Raw genomic sequence first — 11,824 nt, forward strand, 5'->3', positions numbered from 1 at the left:
GATGCCATCGCCGTCGTGGAAGACATCAAGCATTGAGGGATGTAATAATGTTCATGTGGTCCGCAAGGGCCGTGCTACCTTCAATTAGTACCACAGCTTCCATGGCAGTCCACGTGAATGCTCCCACAACATAATACTGCTGACGCTGGCGTGCGTCCGTAGTTTAGTGCATGTTTAGAGCAGCCATTCGGCTGGATGACGACATATCCATACACGACTAACAAGTAACGTGGTTCACTCGACCAGCCGAGACTTCCCCACTGAACATCGAGACCAAGGAGCATTTACGGTGTCCACCGGTCTTCCGTTGCGTGTTGCTGTTGGCAATTCGTTTCACAGGTCTGCGACATAAAGATTGTTTCAAATTCATTAAGCGATTTTTATAGTATTTTCAGCGCTAATTTCGGTAAAAATAGTGAAAAAATTCCATCACGTACAGTTATTTCACAAACTGCGCATCTAATTTTAGCTTGCTTTTCGATATTTCAGCACTCTAGTGAGTTTGTATTTTGGTTTTTAGGATCTCCATAAACTGATTTAGGGTCTACTTGAAAGGTAATCATATTTTGGCTCCGAGTACATCCATTTATTGGTATCGAGACAGGGAAATGAGTTTGTATCTTTCTTCTGTCAAGAAGGTAGTGATGTTCCTGGGCTTATGGCACGTTTCAAAACAGAATATGCTCCTGATGCGTGGAATCTTTTTATTAATTCTTCAAAAAGAAGCCTTAAAGCAGTACTTCTACACAATGTCAATAAGTATGCCTCTAAACCAGTTGGACACTCGGTTCACTTAAAAGAATGCTACGAAAACCTTTAACTGGTTTCAAACAAACTCTGCTGTTCAGACCACAAATGGACACTGTGTGGTGATTTAAAAGTGATTTCAATGCTGCTTGGTGAACAAAGTGACTATACAAAGTTCCCTTGCTTTCTCTGTGAATGGGACAGTAGAGACAGAAAACAACACTACATAAAAAAAGCTTAGCCCTTGAGAGAAACCTTACAGGTGGGGGTTAAAATGTTGAAAGGAAAAGCCTTGTGGATGCCAAAAAGGTGTTACTTCCACCACTTCACATTAAGTTGAGGCCGATGAAACAATTTTTTAAGGCATTGCCAAAAAAGGGGAGTATTTCAGTTACCTTTGTGGACAGTTTTCTGGTCTATCCGAGGCAAAGCTAAAGGAAGGAATCTTTGTCGGACCAACATTAGAAAACTAATGACAGATCCCAACTTTGTGGACGAAATGGAAACAAAAGAAAAGGCAGCATGGACGTCTTTTAAATTAGTTGTTACTGGTTTCCTAGGAAACAAAAGAGATCGGAAGTACAAGACAATCGTCGCAGACATTCTCGGCAACTTTAACAAGCTGGGTTGTAACATGAGCATTAAATTTCATTTTCTCCACTCACATCTTGAGTACTTCCCTGCAAACTTTGGTGATGTAAGTGAATATCAGGGCCAAAGATTCCACCAAGACATCAAAGAAATGGAAAGAAGATATCAAGGAAGATGAAACGTCAACATGAGAGCGGACTACTGCTGTATGATAAAAAGAGATGATCCTCAACGAGTCCAAAGCCGGAAAAGCAATAAAAGAAGCTTCGACATAAGGCGACAACGTTGTTATAAGGACTTATGAGCTTAAAGAGAAATGTAAGTGTACTGCAAATGTTGTTTAGATCATGCTTTATAAATAAAATAAAATTTTATAACTTTGGGAAGAATGTGATAAATTGCTTAAATTTTGTTATTACCCCCAAAAATATTCCATTTTTGTTAGAAAACCTGACCTTATATAAAAAATGGACTGCATTTTTGAAATCAGCCGTGAAAAGTACTTAAAAGTCAGTTATCAAATTTTAAACAACTTTCAAAAAATATTTTTTTGCAGTCCTGTGTTACCGTCGGTCGTAACCTTTGGGATGGTAATGTAGAGAACCCAATGGGTCGCTCAGTCTCATAACCATGGTTCTCACAAATATGTGGCTGTTTCGTCTGCATGTGTCAAGATTTCCGAGTCTGTGCTGGTACCTGACAGCTCAGCCTAATGAGCTGTGACCGAAACAAAATACCAGCTAACTTCATTGACGAAACATAGGAAATTATGCGGAAATTATGAACAGCAATGTGTCTGTCTCCCTACGTCCGATACATGATTCGACGTGTTCACTTCCTATCATTCAAAAAGCGAATCGATACGAACACGCAACGAAAAGCCTTCCAGTGTATATGTACTTTTATCAAGCAAGGTCCACTCTCGGTAATCCAGTGCCCTCTGAATTGGTCGACATGGAAACGCGTGTGGTTCGTCTGCTACGGAGCTCCTGAACGCTGTGCCCTGAATCACTTGTGCAAGTACAAGCACTGAACTCTGTCGTCAGATCTACCACATATCACCGTCAATTGTGGTTTACATAATGGACAAGTCTCCGACCTTCAGGCTTTCTAATGAATCGTGGACGTCCAATATCTTTGCCACAGTCCATTATGTCAGTGTATTTCCCGTTTTCGATCTGTATCGCTGCTAGACTGAGGTCGCTTTCATGTCTGCTCTGCTTTCATACTTTCGATTTGGCGTCACGTGCCCACGACAACAAAAGGTAACATTCATTCTCACGATGGGTACTATTTATTATGTTGTGGTTCATCAATATATATGATCCGATAAAACAAGAAACAAAGCGCTTCTTAGCGGGGTCGACGAGATCAGAATTTGTGGAAAACAATAACACTAAAAGGAGGAAGATAGTAAGACATATTTTAATATATCAGAGAATAACTTCGGTGGTTCTAGAGGGAGACATGATGGGAACATGTAGGGGAACACCTTGAATAGTCGAACACTGGGGTGTAAGAGCTGCTTTAAGAGGAACAGTTTGGCAGAGGAGAGGAAGCATTCGCCAGCAGTTTCTAAAATAAATAAATAAAAGTAAATAAAAATAAAAATAAATAAAATAAAAAAGCTAACGCTTAAGATAGTAACACGCTAAAATTCGTCGTAGGTACCACCGGCCACACACTATGTAATAGTCCTTAGAGTTTATATGTACATGTGGACCTGATCATAGTAGTCAGCATCTCTGTAGCAACCATACTTACAGTCGATCGACTGCCAGCGTCCGTTGTTGTCTACCACCTCCTTTTTTACTTATCTAGTGTTTTATTTCAGTTTTCCCACTACATCGATGTGGTCCGCTACATATTTCTCTCTTATGCCCACCCCTGCATCTCAGATTTGCACTTGCACCCTGCTTCTTCAATGACTTCTACTCCAGTGTCTGTCATCCGCTACAGTTCCCTCTAGTATGGTGGATGTTATTCTATAATCTCTTACCACATATTCTAACATCCTGTCATTCTTGTCGCTGATAACCGTATGTTTCGGTCTGTGCCGTTTCTGTGGAGAACTCCTCTTTCCTTATGGTATCAGTCCAACTAATTTTCAACATCTCCTATTCCCGTCTCTTCCCTTCTTGCTCTCCTTCGGTTCGTCAGGGTTATTTTGTTTCAAGCAAAATGCCTAAATTTCGTTTGCTATCTGGTTCCCAGTTGCGTTGGCAAATATATCATTAATCTCATCTCACATCATCCTCATTGCTTTCATCTTTATTCTCTTTCTTCTCAATCCATGTTCTGTCTCATCAGACTTTTCATCCAATTCAACGTGCCTTGTGAGTATTCTTCACATTCACTGAAGATAGCATTTCAGTGAATCTTATCAACTATATTCTTTGGACCTGAATTTTAAATCCACTTTAGAACCATTCTTTTATTTCCTTGGACGCATATACTAAACGGTGGGAGCCAGAGATTATTACCTTGCCTGATACTCTTTTTAATCGGAGCACTTCGCTCTTGATCTTCCATCTTTACTTTTCCGTCTTTGCTATTGCACTATTTTACCCATAATTTTAAACATCTTGAACCATTATATGTTGTCCAACGCTTTTTCCAATTCGACAAATCCTAGAATGTGTCTTGATTTTTCCCAGGTCTGGCTTTCATTATCTATCGCAGCGTCGGAACTAGTTCTCTCGTGACCTTACCTTTCAGAAAGCCAAACTATTCGCCAGTTAAGAGAACCCCAATTTCTTTTCCGTTTTCTTCTACTTTATTCCTGCCAGCAGCGTAGATTCGCAAGCTGTTAAGCTGACTGTGAGGTAGTTCCCTCGGTTATATGCCACTGCTATCTTCTGGATTGTGTGGACGATATTTTTCCTAAAGTCTGTACGTCACCAGATTGGTAGATTCTACGCAAAGACTTGAGCAGTTGCTTGGTTGGCACATCCCGCAATGATTTCAGAAATTATCTGGGAATGTTATATGTCTCTAGTGCGGAATTTTATGGTCAGTCTTCCGACGTTCTATTAAACTTTTACTCCTATACTGGAGCTCTTGCGTCTTCCATATTGTATCCTATTTCTTCCTCAATCACGTCACCAGGTTAGCAGTCCGCACAGTAGAGGCCGTCAATGTACTCATCCCACACAGCCGCTCTTTTTTCTGCACTTAACAGTGGAATTCCCATGGCACTCTTTAATATACACACCGTTTCCTGTAAATTCTGTGAAGATTGTTTTGAAATTTCTGTATGCTGAATTAGTCCTTCCGACGACGATTTTTTCTCGATTTCTTCATATTTTTCCTGCAGCCATTTCGTCTTGGCTTACTAGCACGACCAATTTATTTCATTCTCAGTGACCTACATTTCTGTATTCGTAAATTTCTTTGAAGGCGTTTGTACTTCCATCTTATGTCGATCAGCTGGAGTATTTCTCCTGTTACCCATGGTTGCTTCGCAGTCGTTTTCTTATATCTATATTATTCTTTCCAGCTGAAATGTTTTCCCTTTTTAGATATGTCCGTTTCTCTTCACCTGAAATGCCTGTTGTTCTCTTCATTATCAAGGTATGTATAAATTTTTGAGAACTTCAAATGCATCTTCAGTACATCAGTAGCTCATAGCTCTACTTCACAATTTCTGACGACTGTCTCAAATTTCAGCCTACTGATCGTTATTGCTACAACGTGAGGCGAATCAGCACCTGCTCATGGGTGGCACCTATTAAATTCAACATAAATATCAACATGTGATAACATCTGTCACTATTACATAGTGAAGACACATGTTCACCAAGTTCTGGTATTAAAGAACCAGAATCTAATACTGGTGCCTTTCCTTATACATGCAAGAGTGTTACTTGGTGTCATTCATGTGACAGGCCTCAAGATAACTTGACTGGAAAGTCGAAACTGGTTGCCTAATAAAACAATATCGAAATAAGGGCTGTTGGTACAGTATTCTTTCATTTCATCGATCAGCCGCGGCCCCATGCCCATGGGCCCTAGATGGAGCTACATCTACTGATGTAAATATCATTGAATATTCCTTTCATAGAATGTGTATAATGTAATTTATATTACTATCGTTATTTATTCCCTGAACGTTGCCGAACTCACATAATTAGTACTCACAAACGACTATATTTCTTAGAGATCTTCGGTAAGGACCTGAAACACTATGTAACCATGCGAAAGGGCACTTAAACGAGATTCTGCCCCGAATAATGACCACTACTTACGTTCTTATACCAGCTGGGCGTTTTATTGTCCTGACGAACAAATTTACTGTCATTTTCCATACAAAGTTATTACATATGAGCTGTATTTCAGGAGCTGCATCATCGTCTGGAGTTTTTATAGATCGGAAGCTCCCAGATGGGCTTCTCTTGCACACATGTAAGTCGACAACCGAACAGCTGTGGAGTTCCTTCAATGAATGGTTATTGCGAAAATGTTGCAAAAAGAAAATAACGATAATGTGTCAGAAAGAGGACCATATTTTGTTTGAAAAGCTACACTACTGGCCATTAAAATTGCTACACCAAGAAGAAATGCAGTTGATAAACGGGTATTCATTGGACAAATATATTATACTAGAACTGACATGTGATTACATTTTCACGCAATTTGGGTGCATAGATCGTGAGAAATCAGTACCCAGAACAACCACATCTGGCCGTAATAACGGCCTTGATACGCCTGGACATTGAGTCAAACAGAGCTTGGATGGCGTGTACAGGTACAGCTGCCCATGCAGCTTCAACACGATACCACAATACATCAACAGCAGTGACTGGCGTACTGTGACGAGCCAGTTGCTCGGCCACCATGGACCAGTAGTTTTCAATTGTTGAGAGATCTGGAGAATGTGCTGGCCAGGGCAGCGGTCCAACATTTCTGTATCCTGAAAGCCCCGTACAGCCCCCGTACATGCGGGCGCGTATTATCCTGCTGAAATGTAGGGTTTCACAGGGATCAAATGAAGTGTAGAGCCACGGGTCATAACACATCTGAAATGTAACGCCCACTGTTCAAACTGCCGTGAAAGCGAACAAGAGGTGACCGAGACGTGTAACCAATGGCAGCCCATACCATCACGCCGGGTGATACGCCAGTATGGCGATGATGAACACACGCTGCCAATGTGCGTTCACCGCGATGTCGCCAAACACGGATGCGACCATCATGATGCTCTAAACAGAAACTGGATTCATCCGAAAAAATGACGTTTTGACATTCGTGCACCCAGGTTCGTCGTTGAGTACACCATCGCAGGCTAGCCGGCCGAAGTGGCCGTGCGGTTAAAGGCGCTGCAGTCTGGAACCGCAAGACCGCTACGGTCGCAGGTTCGAATCCTGCCTCGGGCATGGCTGTTTGTGATGTCCTTAGGTTAGTTAGGTTTAACTAGTTCTAAGTTCTAGGGGACTAATAACCTCAGCAGTTGAGTCCCATAGTGCTCAGAGCCATTTTTGAACCATCGCAGGCGCTCCTGTCTGTGATGCAGCGTCAAGGGTAACCGCAGCCATGGTCTCCGAGCTGATAGTCCATGCTGCTGCAAACGTCGTCGAACTGTTGGTGCAGATGGTTGTTGTCTTGCAAACGTCACCATCTGTTGACTCAGGGATCGAGACGTGGCTGCACGATCCGTTACAGCCATGCGGATAAGATGCCTGTTATCTCCACTGCTAGTGATAAGAGGCCGTTGGGATCCAGCACGCCGCGCCGTATTACCCTCCTCAACCCACCGATTCCATATTCTGCTAACAGTCATTGGATCTCGACCAACGCGATCAGGCGTGTCGCGATACGATAAACCTCAATCGCGATAAGCTACAATTAGACCCTTATCGAAGTCGGAAACGTGATGGTACGCATTTCTCCTCCTTGCACCTGGCATCGCAACAAAGTTTTATCAGGCCACGCCGGTCAACTGCTGTTGTGTATGAGAAATCGGTTGGAAACTTTCCTCATGTCAGCACATTGTGGGTGGCGGCAACCTTGTGTGAATTCTCTGAAAAGCTAATCATTTGCATATCACAGCATCTTCTTCCTGTCGGTAAAATTTCGCGTCTGTAGCACGTCATCTTCTTGGTGTAGCAATTTTACTGGCCAGTAGTGTAAATAAAATTCCTTACAGTGTTACTCCGTGTTTAAAATGTCCCGTTCAGAGTCCCAACTAAATTTGTCATATAAATCACCGTAACTTATTATTACATACGATAGCATATTAGATATGATAATAAGTATGCTGCAGGGAGAAAATAACAGTTGAACGCACCGTAGGAAATATGTGGTGTATGAATGTGCATGTATATGAAAAGTCTACGTTCCAATAGAAACAGTAATGCACAGTCTTAATGGAACCAAGTGCGACCACAGTAGAATACTCCGCGTATATCATCGTCGGACCTAAGGTTTTGGGGACTATGTAGCAATTCTGGCCGGATGTTTGCAGACAGACGTGTTTAACGGAATGGAGAACATACGTTGCACTGAATGTAGCTTATGGACGAAAGTAATGAAGAGCAGTGCAATCGTGAGTACCGACTTTCTTAACACAAAAACGGGAACGGAACAGAAGTTCTAGAAAAGAGAGAATTCTCATACCTGGAAAGTAAAATCTGACGAGAAAGACAGAAATAGCGTGACACTCGCGAAGAAAACTTCTTCGAGAAAAGAGCTTTAACGGTATCTAATAGTGCCTCGGAAATAAAGAAGAGGTTCCTGAGAGTGTGCATCTGATGCACACGATGATATAATAGTAAAACGTAGTACCATAACATAGTGATAAATACTAAGTGGACATATAAAAGGACGAAATGAAGATACCCTTCAAAAATAGGAGGAAAGCACTTTGCGGGGAGCCCGTAGCAGAAGAAAGGGACAACCTAGTAGGTCAAGTGCTTGGCATCCCTGCATTATTAACCTGGTGCTGCAAGAATCAATGGAGGAGAAAACTAATAGTTGTAGAGAGAGAACAGGGTATACAAAACATATTGTAGATGTATGGAACGCTTAGCATAGAATTCTAAGAGGTAGGGAAAAGCATCAAAGCAGTCGCCAGACTGATGATCTAAAAGAAAAGTGGTTCATTCCTCAACATTCGCCCCTCACCATCCCATTGTTTTGCTCGTTGAATTAAACCACTAAACATACGAGTACCAAATCATGGCTCACCTTTCGACTAACTCCAAGTTTCTCAAACGTCAAAAGCTTTATTTTTTCATACTTCTAACTAGATTACATTTTCTGACAATATTTAATCTGTGGCATTCATTTAAGTCTTCTTCACCATAATTTACTAAACTAACTCATTAATCTGTGTTATATCATTTTAAAATTGAGTTAATGAGAACCTTGACCGCAACAAAACATTTATCTGCAGTGGTAACCGGTTATGGTCAAAATGTGACCACCTTCAGGTCATACTACACCATGGTGGCAGGCGGTGGCTATGAACTGAGCAGGTATCGTGGATTCACGAACGTCATTGGCTGCCATTATGGTATAATATCGTGTAAAGACGGTCACATTTTGACCGAAATCGCTTACCGTTGCAGATAAATATTTTATTGCGGTCGAGACTTTCTAATTCAGTGTTGAAATATTTGATCAAGACGGCTGACATGCTCCACGAGAACAGTTTTCAAAAATACTGTGTTATATTAGTTTACAAACTGCGTTGCACGACCATAATTTTTGTAATTTCGCATCTTGTGCGCCATCGCACAAAGTTCCGTCTGCTCTTTTCTTATATGTATTTATGTCTTACAGTGAGAGGAACATCGACTGTCAACAGCGGCTCTGCAGTCATCGTGGCGCTGATGTATTACTTCGTGGTGGCTGTAGGGACGTGATTGGGCCACTAAAGTATCAGCGACACGTTTTAGGACTATTGAGGATGAAATGATGTTGAGTGACGAGAGACAATGCTGTGCGAGAATGTTTGACACGACACTCTTCACAAAAGGATGGAGTTTCTGGCGTGTTGTATTTATGTGACTCTTGCTTCAAAAAGTGACACATCTTTTGTGAATGCATTAAGTACGTTAACGCACTGCGAAAATGTTGAGGAATTCTGTAAGTGGTAGTGGTCCGCATTTCAGCTGAGAGGAAAGTTGATTAAAACTCCATCACATAATATCGAGTTAATCTCCGTTCGAACTGAAAATGACAACTGGAATTATGACCATGTTTGACGTAAGACAATTTTTTCCTGATCTGAAATCTCTGCGTGCGACAACGAAAACGTATCTTTTTATTTATGTGATAAAGGAAGCCACTTAATAAAAGAAGCCACTTACAGAATTTCCTCAAACTGTTCTGTATACACAATACATTTGGGATTTGTGCCTGAGTGAACTGTCGCTGTTACACAGAGAAGGTTTTATAGTAGTTCTTGGAGAGCAAATACGGAAAGTGATAAATGTACGGAAAGTGTGTAACACTGTTTATGAAAAGATTTCTATTTTTAAAAAAGGTATTACTCTTTAGAAAGCATATGAACTTTTTATCTTTCAACTATTTTGCCATTCTACTGAAAATGTATTCTTTCATATATTATTCACCTGTTTTCTTATTTCTGTTAAAAATGTGTGATCATGTCAAGAATAATCACCGTGATACACTTATGTTGCAGAATGTTGAATTCACAATAAAAATTAATATAAATTATTTAGTTATACGTCTCAATTTTAATGCATTTTGTGCAGTAAATGTCAATCTTATCTGTAATTCTAACATACACCAAAATAACATAATTTCGTGGTTTTTATCTTCCCTTGAAGCAAAGTTCGTTTTCCTGCAAAGAGAGAAAAATGATGTGGCATAAATTAATGTAACGTAGATATCGCGAAATGCATGCTTTTATGAAAGATTATATTTTTTGCCAAAAGACCTGTCACGTATTTTAAATAAGAACGAAACTCAGTTCCATAACCATAGTACTTTCTCGCTGTTTGTTGCACACTGATAATCAGTTTTGTTGACAATAACAATCGCGAAGATCGTTAATATGTGTCTAAAACATTTATGTTTACTATTCAGGAGTCATAAAGTCATCTGCTCCGAAAATATATTGTGTATTGTTCTTTTTTTTTTTAACAGTTCAAGGCACATGATGTAGATTTGTTAGCAAATATCCAGGTTTTTAAGCTTCAGTGGGGCACATACATAAATACGAGGTAAGTTAATTAGCTTTTAAACTATAGTTGTGAGGCTATTATAGACTCTGTACGATATCCTATTATTCTGTTCACAGAAATGTCATTTGACAATGCCATTTGATCAACTGACAAGACGAATCACCTTACAATGTGTATAAATTGAAATTAAAATTTCGGATTGATTGACAACGCATTAACAGTTACTTGTCAGTCGCTGTTTAAATACATCAAAGTTTTGCAATCACTCTAAACTGTCTGTTCTTAAAAGCACCTGGGAAACGGATATTTCAGATATTGCAGACTGGAAAAACTGGGGAGACAGCGTATTTGAGTGTTGTCATCAGTGCTTTGTTTAGTTGGCAACCGCCGGCATCAACGTCAATGCAGTTTGCAGCTTAAGTAGCTAACTGCAAAAATTTAATAAAATGATGCCTTAGTGAATCCTGGAAACGATCTGTTGCCAATGCTGAACATTACATTAACTTACTGAACATATAAATAAAACGAAGTAAGAAACTGCCCGCGTCTTTTCTATTGCATTTTTTAAAATGAGTAGCAGTAGCTTTAACTCAGTCCCATTCTTCAGGCACGGAATAATTCTTCCGAACAAAAAAAAAAAAAAATAAATTCAAAAAATGGATAAAGTAAAACTGTATAATGGTTTTACCGTCTTTTATTAATTTAGCATTAATTCCAACTAGGCCAATGTCCTTTCTACATTTTCTTACATGTAGCGCTGTTTTTAATTCTTGTATGTCTAATTCATCCACACAGATATTATCAGTTTTTATAGAATCACCTTCTTCAATGTCTCCATCATACCGTAAATTTCTGTAATGCTGTATCAACAGATTTTCCGTTCCTGTGGTTGCGTGGTGGTTTCCTGATCGGAGATGTCCTGCAAATGTTGATGCCTAGTGACATATTTCAATGTTTTCAGGACACCACCGGAAAGAAAACCACCGTCCTACCATTCCAGAAACACATCCAGTAAGAAGAAATATCTTCTAACTCTACAAGAAAACTACCAAATCCAAAACGCAGTCACAGAAAAGAAGCACTTATGAATAACCGAACAAACTATAGCAACTAAACGTTACTTAAACTAATGAAACACATAGTAGGTAAAGAACAAACCCACTAGAAACCACAAAAATACTATCACATAGACCACTGTACCATAGTAAAGTTATTAATTACATACACAGTGGCCGGCCGCAGTGGCCGTGCGGTTCTAGGCGCTACAGTCTGGAGCCGAGCGACCGCTCCGGTCGCAGGTTCGAATCCTGCCTCGGGCATGGATGTGTGTTATG

At 40.2% G+C, this 11,824-nt stretch overlaps 1 protein-coding gene across 1 annotated transcript in view; it reads left to right on the forward strand.

Moving 5' to 3' along the window:
- LOC126234571 (uncharacterized) overlaps positions 1–10,020 on the forward strand; it is a 257,630-nt gene extending 247,610 nt beyond the window's left edge. Inside the window, exon 6 of the mRNA XM_049943279.1 lies at positions 9,121–10,020. Coding sequence (XP_049799236.1) covers positions 9,121–9,203 — 83 coding nt within the window. The 3' untranslated portion in view covers positions 9,204–10,020. The remainder of the gene's footprint in view (positions 1–9,120) is intronic.
- Positions 10,021–11,824: the final 1,804 nt, after the last annotated feature.

This window comes from Schistocerca nitens, chromosome 1, assembly GCF_023898315.1.
Source record: "Schistocerca nitens isolate TAMUIC-IGC-003100 chromosome 1, iqSchNite1.1, whole genome shotgun sequence".
NCBI classification, from domain to species: Eukaryota; Metazoa; Arthropoda; class Insecta; order Orthoptera; family Acrididae; genus Schistocerca; species Schistocerca nitens.